Below are 14,338 nucleotides of genomic sequence, written 5' to 3'. Positions count from 1 at the left end.
GTGTGTGTGTTGTTGTCATTTTTTTTTATATAAAATATATATAAATATATATAAAAATATATTTTATATATAAAATATATTTAAAAACATGCTTTTCAAAAAAATTGAAATTTAAAAGCCTTTTAATTACTGAAAACTCATATTGTCTTTATTAATATTTAAAAACAATTGCAGTTTAACATGTAAGAGCCACATGTTAAAGGTGCTCTAAGCGAATTCACGCGTTTTAGACCATAACATTTTTTTGTTACATACAGTAAACATCTCCTCACTATCTGCTTGCTACCTGTCCGCTGATCAAACTGTAAAAAAACGCGATCTCTGTAGACAGCCCAGGCTCCACAAACTGCAATAAAAACACAGTGGCCAAACCTAGCACCACAAAACAAAGAGTTCCAGCCAATAAACGACAAGAAGGATTTGAGGTTGGGGGTTGCGCGCGTTCATGAAACCACGGAAAGGAGGGGGTGGGGGAGGAGTAAGCTACGTTTTGTTTGTTTGAAAACAGTTCAAACATCAACAAAAAGTGACGTCACACAGATTCGCTTAGAGCGCCTTTAATTGTAAAAGATCAACACTCTTAAACATATTGTGTTTATAACTGTTTAACTTTCATTAATTGTTACATTTTAAGTATTCACAACATATAGCCAGTCTTCTCCTAATGACTAAAATTGCACTAAATGTTTTCTTTTTTTAATATTTTATAGATATATAGGCTAAACAGCCTTTCCATTGTACATTACATACAGATATAACTGTCGGGAGCTGTCGTAATAAAATTTTAGTTTAATCGTAACTGTCATGGGAGAGAACCTTTAATCTATGAATGTATGTATAGTTAATAATTTACTTACCAGTAATTAATCATTTTTAAAGTATTCAAATGTCACTGATAAAGTGAAACAAAAAAGAATAAATAATTTTTACTTTGCACACAGTTTTGATTGGAACACACTGAAATGCATCACTTCTGGTCGCCGCGTCATATGTGGTGTAGTCGCATAAGTTTATTTTCTTTAATGCATCCAAAGCTTGAATTGGATCAGATAATTATGCACCCGCAGATGGTTGGCATCCCACACAGCCCCTTTCTGTGTTGTCTTGTACAGTGAAAAGGTAAAAGTAACCACGCTGAATCTAAATCAGACTATGGTCGTTTCTCAATCCGAATGCTGCATTTCCACACTGAAAAAACGAACTTTTTGGTGTAGTAATATTTATTAGATTAACTCTCATAATTTCTACATAATAATATTAACATTTATTGAGAACTAGATTTTCCTAAGTAAAATGATGATAAATACACAATTAATTAATGTAAAAAATGAACTGTGTGGGAATAGTAAGTCTTATTAGATATTTTCCTGTATGATTTAACTGTTTTATAGTCACTGCACATAGTCCTAAAATAATTAAGTACATTTTAATCAAAAACCTCAGCAGATTCAAGTAAAAAATCTTAGTTCATTTCACTTAAAAATATTAAATCCATTAAACTAAAAAATCTAAGTAAAATTTACTTACATTTATTTGCACATGTTGTAAGGAATACCCACAATTCTTTGCACCTGAATATTTTTTATTTTTTAAACTTTATCACAGAATAAGAACTGATAAGAACTTTAACTACTTAAATATTTGTTAGCAAAATGTCATAAAGGTTTAAGCTCTTATATTATTGATGTTGTTTTGTTGTAAATAATAATTTTGTGAAGTCACCGTTCAGGTGATCAGTGTTTCTTTACATGAACCCTGTTCAGAACATTGTATTGTATTTCTCTCCACAGTGCTGATAATGCATGTCAGAAACACAGTTTGTATGCGTTTCTGTTCCGAATCAAGTTTATTCAATGACTGACTTGTTGTCAGTCATGAATTTTGTGTTATAATGTCATTTATAACACTAAAAATAACTAGGTCCATAGGAATATGTTAAAGAAAAAACAAACAGAAAATTTGATTTATTTAATATTTTTAGGACAGCAATGCTTCAATTTTCCAAAAAAACCTAATAGACTTTACCTAAACGATTAAAATAAATCTAACTTTTAAATAAAATAATTAAGTAACATTTAATTAATTATTTAACATATGTTTTATCATGCAATTTTAAGTCAATTTTATTTGATTTTAGTAGGTAAGTTTTACTTATAAAAAAGCAGTAAATTTTACTTTAAAAAAGTTCGTGCAAATTGTTACGAGGATTTTTTTAAGTAAATTTTACAAGTTGTTTTTTTCAGTGCAGGCTGCATACTTCATTAAGTCGTATTTCAGAATTTTAACAATTATAAAGTTGCCTATTATTCTTAGTTAATCGTAAATTGTTGTAATATGCTTATGATTTGTGAATGTAATGCACAGTTAACTTAAACTTGATGACGTAAGCAGTCTGCATATGTGACCTCCGGAGGCTGCAGCCTTCAGATTGAGAAATGGCCAAAGTGGCTGGCGGCCGGATAAAGATGATTGGCGGGCCGCATTTGGCCCGGGGGCCGCCAGTTGACTAGCCCTGCTGTAAGTAGTCGATGTTTTCATATTTAAAGAATTTACTACTGACTAAACCATGATTCAAATAAGAGTTATTTGAGAATTTCCGCTCCTCGCTCATATGGGTGTAAAATTTCCCTGCAAGCCTAACACCTGCAATTTTCAACCGAAGCCTTACTCCTGGGACACACTGCCTGTGGGGTGGACGTGGAGCAGGTTTGTTGCGTGACTGCTGCTACAAAAGTCCACTTCACTTTGTGGGGCCCCATTTCAATGGCAGGGTGTCTGTTAACATAGGCGTGAAAAGGAAAATTAACACGCAGCAAACATGCTTTGCGACGCGTCCGCCACGCAAACTTATATCTTTGGATAAAAACCTGCTCCGCTCCTCGCTCGCTCCCGCTATACTCTGCTTACATGCTCCGATACCAAATACACAAAATAACGTTTTTAGCAATAAAATAGGTGCTCTTTAAATTTGATTTAATCATGGACACTGGTTACACAAAACTTTTAAACAATACTAAATACTGTCAGGTTGTAGAGAAAGACTACCAGTCTCCTAATATTTCCAAAATGCTTTCTGATTAAACCAACATGTAGGATAATGTTCAGTGAGCTTGTAAACTAATCCTAGTAAGTAACTTAAGGATGTCCCGTACCACTTCTTCATTTCCGATCCAATTCTGATACCAGAATCCGAATATCAGCCAATACCTGTCCGATACTACTGTAATTAAATGTGTATCTGCTACATCTAGTATAATTTTAAATGTAAAAATCAATAATTTTAAATGATTTACAGGTTATAGGAAACATTAGTAATTATTAATCATGGCAGTGTTTAGGAGAACATATAATAGGTACGTTTGATCAGTTAAGTATGTTAAATATATTTTCCTTTATTGCGCAAAACTGTCTCGGTAAAAAAGCTTTAGTGTGCGCTTGACCGGACTTTTTTGCACATCCCGGGTGCAGAATTGATGCGCCTAAATCATGTACACTCTACGTTTATGGGCTTCCTGTGCGCAGAATTGATGCACTTGAATAATCCTCCCAAGGGAATCCTCACTCTGCAAAGAAAAGTTCATAACTGTTAAAACACAAACCAAATAGATGCATCGTGTGCTCAGCATATACTGAATTGAATCCATCCAATAGCTTACTGAGACTTTATAAAATCAGATCTTTAAAATAGCCTACAGTTATCTTGTGTGTGCGTGTGTGAATGACGCGTTTCATCCGTCCGCTTCACCAGTGGATTAACTCAGTTTGCGAGTAAATTATAGAGTTTAAGTTTGTGAACTTAAATATCTTTAAATGTGCGTTTGTTCCTTCACATGAAGCTATTGAGTGTATTTAAAGACTTTAAATATAGTGCATAAAACGTTTATCGTGCTTTTATAATACTTTGTCCTTTTAATAGCTTGTCGCTAACGCCCAGATTAACGGAATTGGATCGGTCATGTTGTTGATCCGATTCAGCCAAAAAGCCCGGATCGGCCGATACCAATCCGCAATTTCGGCGCAGGACATTCCTACAAGTAAGCACGATTAGCCTATTACATATTATTAGAGTTACTACAACTTAAATCATGTTTTAAACAAACTAATGCAGATACTTAAGTTAAATACACAATATTGTAAGTATATCAACATTATTATTTATTGACAATTTGGTCAAATAATGTTTAAAACTTTTTGGGGTGGTTTCCCGAACAGGGTCATCCAAGTTCCAGAATAAAATGCATGTGCTGCTTTATTTTAAAAACATCTTGTACTGACTAATTTTAACATAACGTTATATTTGTGACATTGTTTTGTCTCAAGGTTTGTTTGTAAAAACTTAAATGTCCTAATATAACTAAGACCTAGTCCTGGATTAACCTAAATCCTGTCCGGTAAATAGCCCCAAAATGTTTAAGTCTATAAATTAGATTTTTTTTATTTTATGCACTGACGCATTAAATTAAGTAGTGGTAAAAGATCATCTGTATTATGTTTTGGAGTGTATCAAAAGTACTTTTTGAGTCAAACAGGAACTGACGTACACCCAACTCAAAAGATGACTTATGGTCACAACATACAGTGAGGAAAATAAGTTTTTAAACACCCTGCTATTTTGCAAGTTCTCCCACTTAGAAATCACGGAGGGGTCTGAAATTGTCATTGCAGGTGCATGTACACTGTGAAAGACATAATCTAAAAAAATCCAGAAATCACAATATATGATTTTTAACTATTTATTTGTATGATACAGCTGCAAATAACTATTTGAACACCTGTCTATCAGCTAGAATTTTGACCATCAAAGACCAGTTAGTCTGCCTTTAAAATGTCCAACTCCACTCCATTTATTATCCTAAATTAGATGCACCTGTTTGAGGTTGTTAGCTGCATAAAGACACCTGTCCACCCCATAAAATCAGTAAGAATCCCACTACTAACATGGCCAAGACCAAAGTGCTGTCCAAAGACACTAGAGACAAAATTATTCACCTCCACAAGGCTGGAAAGGGCTACGGGGAAATTGCCAAGCAGCTTGGTGATAAAAGGTCCACTGTTGGAGCAATCATTAGAAGATGGAAGAAGCTAAACATGATTGTCAATCTCCCTCGGACTGGGGCTCCATGCAAGATCTCACCTCATGGGGTGTCAATGATCCTAAGAAAGGTGAGAAATCAGCCCAGAACTACACGGGAGGAGCTGGTCAATGACCTGAAAAGAGCTGGAACCACCGTTTCCAAGGTTACTGTTGGTAATACACGTCATGGTTTAAAATCATGCATGGCACGAAAGGTTCCCCTGCTTAAACCAGCACATGTCCAGGCCCGTTTTAAGTTTGCCAATGACCATTTGGATGATCCAGAGGAGTCATGGGAGAAAGTCATGTGGTCAGATGAGACCAAAATAAAACTTTTTGGTCATAATTCCACTAAATGTGTTTGAAGGAAGAAGAATGATGAGTACCATCCCAAGAACACCATCACTACTGTGAAGCATGGGGGTGGTAGCATCATGCTTTGAGGGTGTTTTTCTGCACATGGGACAGGGTGAGTGCACTGTATTAAGGAGAGGATGACCGAGGCCATGTATTGTGAGATTTTGGGGAACAACCTCCTTCCCTCAGTACGAGCATTGAAGATGGGTCGAGGCTGCGTCTTCCAACATGACAATGACCCGAAGCACACATCCAGGATAACCAAGGAGTGGCTCTGTAAGAAGCATATTAAGGTTCTGGCGTGGCCTAGCCAGTCTCCAGATCTAAACCCAATAGAGAATCTTTGGAGGGAGCTCAAACTCCGTGTTTCTCAGCAACAGGCCAGAAACCTGACTGATCTAGAGAAGATCTGTGTGGAGGAACGGGCCAAAATCCCTCCTGTAGTGTGTGCAAACCTGGTGAAAAACTACAGGAAACGTTTGACCTCTGTAATTGCAAACAAAGGCTACTGTACCAAATATTAACATTTTCAATGACACTCATTACGGACGGAAATGCATGTATCTGCTTCATATCAGTTTTATTTCCACATATGAATGAGGCCCAAACAACTCAGGGAGTATTGGATTTTATGCGCTTAACACGTCTGTAGATCTGTGCCAGATCGGATAAGGGTAAAAATTTGAGTCACTTCAAACAAGCAATGTAATGGGGCTTTAGAGGCTGTTTACACTTGGTATAAAGATGCATTTTGATCGATCGGATCACAAGTGGACGACGCTAAAGACAGGTGAAAACGGGGTGTGAAGCGTTCTGAGCTTGTCTACTTTCGACCACATTCAGAGGTAGTCGAAAACGCATTCGACCAGATTTCTTTTGTGGTGTAAAAGTTCATGTGGTCGAATGCGTTCGAGGAACCACCAAAAACCATGTACTCTTCTGTTGTGTAGGTCAAGTCTCCAAAATGTGTGGTCCTTTTATTTTTTCCTAAATGCAAACATTTTGCAGATGTATGTAAGCTTATAAGCTCAACTGTGCATCATATACTGTCTATACTGTCTTCATAAGACTGAGGTGATGACATAGACATTTTCACCTGTTGTGCAGCTTGGATTTATTCATCATATATGAAGTTGCACATCTTTGAAGTGACTCATACAATGATCGTCGGAAACTCCCGTTGCTATTTAGTTGGCACAAGCCATGGGCTGGAGGAACACACATAGCAGTGTTAACTGGAAGCGAATGTCTCCTTTAGTCATCAATCATTATTTCTTTAATGTGAGAGTGCTGGGGGTGGTCTGCTTTAAATTTCCTGCATCAGCCAGAAATGAACTTCACTTTGAGCCAGGCTTTGACATTCCCATGCTTGTCAATGAGTGCGTTTGCATGCACAAAATAATCAGAGAGTTATCAAAAATTGGCTTATTATTCATGTGTTTACATGCAAATCAATAAACCGGCAATGCAGCAAACTGGAAATTTGGAGATATGTCAATTGTCTGCAAGAATCTTAGTCTGCATAACACTAACCTGCCCACACATTAACCGTTTCTAAAATTATAAATGATATCTAATGACACATTCTCTATTATTTTCACACTTATAAACCAGAAGTTTCTGAATCTTCGGTGGAAATTTGCTAGTTTTCTGCTGAACAAACAATTTTGTTGCGAAGCAGTAAGTTCTCAAGAAGAGACTAGAAAGCAACGCACATAAAAATGCTTTTACTGTTTTATTGCAATTGTAGTAAAAATATACAGTCTGGGCTTTTCATATTTCGCAGCAAATCCAAATAATTTTTACTAATTTTAACTTAAAAATGTTTTGGCAAGGCAAATACAATTCACAAACACTACGTATAATCACACAAACAAAACACGTTACTTTCTGTTATCAACTTTTGAATGATGGAAATACAGAGCAGTCAGCAGGTGCTTCAGTTGACGACTGTGGCCACATATGTCAAATCATAACTAACACTGAGCTGTTTTACACTTCACAGACGTCAAAGCAAACAAAAATTGTTTCACTTCCTATGAAACTGAGGTTACCAGAACTTTGTCTATATGATGCTATATAGTAAAGCATACATTTACATGTGGTCCACGGGTTAACAGTTTCAACAGATTGAGTTGCAGATGTTAAAGCGAAGTCCTCTATAGAGAAGAGATGGCTTTAGCTGCCACTCTGCGCCCCAGTGGAAGACTCAGATCTGTGATGGACAGCACAGTTCTGGGTTTTGCCAGCGTTTTAAGCTTCACCAGTTCAGAAATCTATGAAGACAAATTTATAAAGTATTCAAAAACAGGCATTCTACTACGCAAACAATAAAAGCCTATGAAGAAAGTGTGTTTATTGTGACTGAATGAGCCATTTTTAAAGCCAACAGGTATAAATGTCCTGCCTGTGACTACAGATTATGTGGCGAACTAATACAGTGGCAAGAAAAGTCTGTGAACCTTTTGGAATTTCATGATTTCTGAATACATTTGTCATAAAATGTGATCTGATCTTTATCTAAGTCAAGGGTATTGACAAACATAATGTCTCTAAAAATAATAAATCAAAAAATTCTGCTCTTTCATGTCTTTATTGAACACACTCATTCAACATTGCAAAAAAGTAAGTGAACCCTTAGAATCAATAACTGGTTCACCCCAATGGCAGCAATAACCTCAACCAAGCGCTTTCTGTAGCTGTGGATCAGCTGCACATCAGTGAGGAGGAATTTTAGCCCATTCTTCCTGGCAGAACTGCTTAAGCTCTGTCAAATTATTTGGACGTCTCATGTGTATGGCCCTCTTCAAGTCAATCCATAACATCTCTATTGTGTTGGGGTCTTGGCCACTCCAAAAGGCGGATTTTGTTTTTCTGAAGCCATTCTGTTGTGGACTTACTACTGTGTTTTGGGTGGTTGTCCTGTTGCATTCCCAACTTCTAGACAGTTTCAGCTGACGTACAGAGATTCTCACATTATCCTAAAGTATTGTCTGATATACTTGGTAATTCATCTTCTTCTCAATGATTGCAAGATGGCCACTTAGTTTCATCAGTCCACAAAACATTTTGCCAATAAAGCTGTGGAGTGTCAATGTGCTCTTTTGCAAACTGCAGGCGTGCAGCAATGTTTGTTTTAGTAAGCAGTGGCTTCCTTCGTGGTGTCCTGCTGTGGATACCCTGCTTGTTCAGTGTTTTACGTATTGTAGACTTATGAACAGAGATGTTAGCAAGTTCCAACGATGCCTTGAAATCTTTGGCTGTCATTCTGGGTTGTTTCTTTACCTCATTGATGAGTTTTCGTTGTGCTCCTTGTGTTATTTTGAGTGGGCGCCCACTTCTTGGTAGAGTAGCAACAGTCCCAAAGGGTCTCTATTTGTAGATTGTTAGTTATTGCAGATAACTGTAGACTGGTGAATTTTTAATGCAGGGCACAACACAAATAATTTTTTATACTGGCTCTGGTTGGGCCAGTAGTTCAGGTTTTTTCTTGCCTGACAAAATTTTCACTGAAACATTTAAAAGATTTCAGTGTCACATATTTAAAGCTGGTGTGTGTAGATTTTACCGGCATCTAGTAGTGAGATTGTGATATTGCAACCAAACAGCTCACCACTAAAATTTCTAAACGCATATGGTAGCCGCCACAGGACAAACAAGTCGTCGTCTGAGACAATGTAGGGACGAAACACGCTCTATAGAACAGTTTGTCAGTTAAGGGCTACTGCAAAAACATAACAGTGACTTCTATGTAAGGATATCTGCGGTGTATTTGAGCCATGTAAAGTCTTTGAAACAACTTTGTAAAACTTTCCAGCTTCATGTAAAGCAACAATTCTTGATCGTAGCTCCTCTGAAAGCTCTTTTTGGTGAGGCATGGCTCACATAAGCGTGTTCTTCTTGTGCAGAGCAAACTCCAAAAGTTTTAGGGGTTTTTATCAGTCAAAGTAGCTGTAGTCCACACCTCCAAACATATTATCTTCAGACTCCAGGTGTGCTAAAAGGGTTTACTCAAGGGTTCACATACTTTTTCCACAAGCACTATGAGGTTTTTTGGTTGATCTCAATAAATACATGAAAGATCAGATTTTTGTTTAATTTTTTTTAGACACATTATGTTTGTCAATAGCCTTGAGCATCAAGCATGAAGATCAGATGACAAATTTATTCTGAAAACCATGAAATTCCAAAAGGTTCACATTCTTTTTCTTGTCACTGTATGTTGCTGGTAGTGAGGAAGATTTAGCTGTAACCAGGGCTTGACATGAACTTAACCAAAGTGGTTAGTGGTTACTAACTAAAGTTACTAGCCAACTGTTGGGACTCTTTCCTGGCCAGCGTTTTTTGAATGGAGAGAGAGAGAGAGAGAGAGAGACTAGAATAGTGCATGTGGCTCTGCTTGAAGCAGTGCATGCCGGTTAGAAATTTTGTCCAACTTGAGCTGCCACTGATGTTTGGCGTGTGACTGTAACATAAGGTAACAGGGTTCCCACACCTTAGTTAACTTCAAATTCAAGGACCTTTGAAGGACTTCCAGGTCCAATACCCTCAAATTCAAGGACTAAATGTGGGGACACATTTCAAGTGAGAGCAAGGTTACATCATGTTACCTTTCAAAGGAACTTTGGGTACGCCTCCAGGTGTAAGTGCGTCTGAATGTGTATATCAAATTCAACCAATGGTGAGGCTTAACGACAAAGATAGGGTGATGCGGGAGCCAGGAAGTATATCGCTATCTGAAATATTGCCTAAGACGGCGTTACAGGAAGTATGGTGCAGCATCTCGTTCCCTTCTCAGGGAACAACAGTATGTGTCAAACACAACTATGCAAAAAATATTTTGGTATGAATCAACATTCGCATACAGAAGATATAAACATTTAAAGCAAACAGTTTAGCTTTAAAAAGTCTAGAATTTTAATGATATTATCCTAGACTACACAGGGAATAATATGGATTTTTTCCCCAGAAAACTTCTTGCATAAAATAGATTCAAGCACTTTCAATGACCTGTATCTATGTATGTAAATTTTCAAAAACTTCCCAGGGCCTTGAACCCAAATTCACAAACTTTCAAGAATATCGAGGACCTTTGGGAACCCTAATTAAGTACAGCAAGAGTGATTCGAGTAGGGATGCTCCAATTGATCGGCCGCCGATCGTAATCGGCCAATAACGGCATTAAATGACGCGATCGGCACTCGGTAAATTTTCCGATCTCATGAGCCGATCTTTCCGCTTACTTTTGTCATCATAGCGTTCCTGATGCGGCTGCAATTAGAGACCACTTTACACAGTGCAAGAATTTTGTAACCCGTTGCTCATGTGCAACGTGCAAATTTTGATTTCTCTCTCTGCCTTTACAGAGATATATGTATTTTCTATGAGGACACGCTACGGTCCTAACAGCGCAACGTGTCTTTACATCCCCCCTATCAAACAGCGTATACAACACATATCTATCACGGACAATTGCATCCTCGTGCCGAAAGTTTATTACTTGCATTCGTTTCAAAGTTTTGAAGGTTTAAACTTCCATTTTCCTCACAGCTGCTCTTGTTTGCGGACACCCGCCGCACACATACACAGCAGCCTTTCATCAGTGCACGTGAAGAGAACGATCTCTTCCGTGTCTTAAAGCTACAGTATCCTAATTCATCTCTCAATAAAATTACTCTCTGCTCATGAGTGAAGAACTGTTGCACTTCATATGAATGCGTGTATATTTAATTCATACAGTAAAGACTGTGAAGTGTTTTATTTTAAGTACTTTTAATCGACATAAACCTTTTTAAAGGCATATTACATTTCTCTTTGCAAGAAGAAATATTTGTTGTGCTTATTTATTTGATTCTCTATTAAAACAATAATATACCTAATTTAAAGTTAGTTTCATTTCTACAAATGATGCAAACTCTGCTAGATTATAGATAAAAGATTCCCATTCCACTGCCATTCTGTGATCGGCATTGATCGGCAATCGGCAGATCACGATCTTGGTGATCGGTAATCGGCCCCAAAAATGCTGATCGGAGCATCTCTAGTATAAATGAAAACCTACGCGGAACCTACCCCGTAGGACCTACGCACAACTATAATGAGCCCTTAAGTCAGCAGAAACAGCTAGACGATCAGGCACATGGGTTTAATGTTCGCTATGTCAGAATTATTCCATCTCCCATTATTCGCATTTACTCTTTTTCGCATAAGTCAAAAATCACCTCAAGCAATTGTAAAACTTTTTTAGGAATTAAGGAAATAAAATTAAGGAATTTTATTTGAAATTTGGCATTTCCATCATTAGTTTCTTACGTCATACTTCAAAATGCACATAAAATCAGTTTCAGGTTAGTTGCTCATGGGAGTTGAAGTTTCCCAGTGTCGCATTGTTTATCATTTCACATGACTTTTAAGAAAACTACATTAAAAATGATATTCATCCCACCAAAGTGGCTATAGTGGGATTGGCTGTTTTACTCGCCATAGCTAAAATCTACCCTCAATTGGCAGGTGTTCATGTCAAGCCCTGGCTGTAACACACAGTCTCGTGTCATATTTTTATTTATAGTTATTACAGTGCTGAACAAGATGAACGTAGACGTGTGTGTGTGTGTGTGTGCTCCCTTACCATGGTAAAGGGCATAAACTGCAGTATGCTCCCCCGGCTGCCCTGCTCTGAGCACTCTACACACTCCTCAATGAAGCTCTGAACAAACTGTGTGTGTGGGCCTGCTGTCTTAGAGCCCAGCAATGAAGAAACCAACAGAAACAGGTTTGCTAAAATAAGAAAATAAAGACTCTTAGCAAGTGTAACTTTTAGTATAACTTGTTGCTAGAGATAGTGACACCTCAAATGTTGCAGTGAGCTATAGAGAATAGACTTAAAATGGCAAAACATTCAGTAATATCCCACTTTAATCACATTTTGTGGAATGATTACCATACTACAAATGTCAAAAATCCATAGCAGTATTATTGTAGTATTTTGGGATTGGTTTTAACACCACAGCATGCAAATTTCCACTAGAAGCACAAACCTAGTACTCTGTTAAGAGGATCTCTCATGTTGACCGTATGAAGCTGAGAGGCAGATAGTGAACTGCTCATTGAACGGTCACCTAAAACAGAAAAAGATGCTTTATTAAGAGTCTGAAAGTACTTAAAATAAAAAACACAAACATGAAACGTCAATAAATCAAATCCTGTTAAGTTCCTTTTCTCATTTCACAGTACAGATTAAATCTACACTTTCATTTCTATTTCCTGCTTTTCATTCTTTTGCAGTGAAAGTGATATAATACAGTAAAACTTTGAGTAAAATTAATACTTTTCTCATTGTATCCATCCATTTAAGTACACACTAACTAAATAAAGTGGATCTTTTTATTTATTATATTAGTATATAATAATATATTAGTCTTACACATCAGTCTCTTCAGTATATTGTAACAATTTACTAGCTAGCACAAAAAGAGTACAGCCTTGCCCAACTAAGATTTCATTTAATCCATAATACTTGTAGCACACTTTGTCTTAGTCATCTTTATTGCTAAATGATGACAGTTGCATATTTTTCAGTCTTCCTGTCAGTCTGTTATAAAAAAAGTGTTTTTTTCTATATCAGTATCTGATATATCAGTTTTCTATATCCTGTTTTAATTTTCACCTATATTCTGTTTTTTAAATCCTGCTAAAATGTTCTGTAAAACTGCTTTGCAACAATGCACACTGTTAAAATATTTGTTTAAATGCACACATTTTCTCATTTGATGTGGGTAAATGTGGTTATATGCATCTTTAACAGCCTGTGTAATGGGAATATTGAATGATACTGTACATGCTCTTACAGGAAGCCTAAAATCGTTGTTGCAGGTTTTTTTGTGGGTGTTTATCTACGATATTGTCAGTTTATACAGATTTGGTTGAGATAACGTTAAAGGTCTTTTGACGGAACTAGATAGACAAAAAGTGCAGTAGGTGGTAGTTATTGTGCAGAATTGTGAAACGGGTAGAAAGTGACCTGGACTGGACAACGCAACCGGCTCATCCTCATTGGAGCTCAGTAGACGCATCAGTTTGGATGGCTGTGTATCATCCAATGGAAACAAGCTGGTGTAGTCCTACAAGTAATGAGAAAACAATATATTAGCAATATAAAACTTTTAGTGATCATTAGTGGAGTGCTAAAAACAGTTGCATGCACTTTATCGTAGTGCTATAATTGGGTCCCCAGTAATTCTTTCAACCTAGAAAATGTGATAAAGATCACCCCAGTTACTTAGTTCTGGTAAACCATTCTCTGGAAGCACGTGAAAAAATAGTCAATGTGAAATTGCAATAGTCATTGAAATTTGGCTCCCCTTGTGATGTCAGAAGGGGATAATACTGCACCTAAACCTGCACTATCCAACCACAACACTACAGATATCATCTAATTTGCATTTTAAAGGGACACACACAAAAACGGCACATTTTTGCTCACAATGTTGCAATTTTAACATATAAATAAATTATCTATATGATATTTTAATATTGACTGAGTAAGATAATTTCAAAGACTGAAATCAATGATTGAAATAAAACTTTGATACTCCTAAATTCATCATTAGATTATGAGACTTGGATCCTGGATTTCAAAGACAGGGTCACATTTACAGTGAGGAAAATAAGTATTTGAACACCCTGCTATTTTCCAAGTTCTCCCACTTAGAAATCATGGAGGAGTCTGAAATTGTCATTGTAGGTGCATGTCCACTGTGAGAGACATAATAAAAAAAAATCCAGAAATCACAATGTATGATTTTTTAAAAATATTTATTTGTATGATACAGCTGCAAATAAGTATTTGAACAACTGTCTATCAGCTAGAATTCTGACCCTCAAAGACCTGTTAGTCTTTAAAATGTC

General features: G+C 36.8%; 1 protein-coding gene across 1 annotated transcript in view; it reads right to left on the bottom strand.

The window, feature by feature from the left end:
- Positions 1 to 7,153: 7,153 nt before the first annotated feature.
- med24 (mediator complex subunit 24) overlaps positions 7,154 to 14,338 on the bottom strand; it is a 34,402-nt gene continuing 27,217 nt past the window's right edge. The window contains exons 23-26 of the mRNA XM_055176311.2: positions 13,452 to 13,551; positions 12,469 to 12,549; positions 12,060 to 12,208; positions 7,154 to 7,707 (exon numbers count right to left, since the gene is read on the bottom strand). Coding sequence (XP_055032286.2) covers positions 7,591 to 7,707; positions 12,060 to 12,208; positions 12,469 to 12,549; positions 13,452 to 13,551 — 447 coding nt within the window. The 3' untranslated portion in view covers positions 7,154 to 7,590. The remainder of the gene's footprint in view (positions 7,708 to 12,059; positions 12,209 to 12,468; positions 12,550 to 13,451; positions 13,552 to 14,338) is intronic.

The sequence above is a fragment of the Misgurnus anguillicaudatus genome, chromosome 4, assembly GCF_027580225.2.
Source record: "Misgurnus anguillicaudatus chromosome 4, ASM2758022v2, whole genome shotgun sequence".
NCBI classification, from domain to species: domain Eukaryota; kingdom Metazoa; phylum Chordata; class Actinopteri; order Cypriniformes; family Cobitidae; genus Misgurnus; species Misgurnus anguillicaudatus.
Note: the sequence above shows the minus strand (reverse complement) of the source record. Positions and strands in the feature narration are given on the sequence as shown.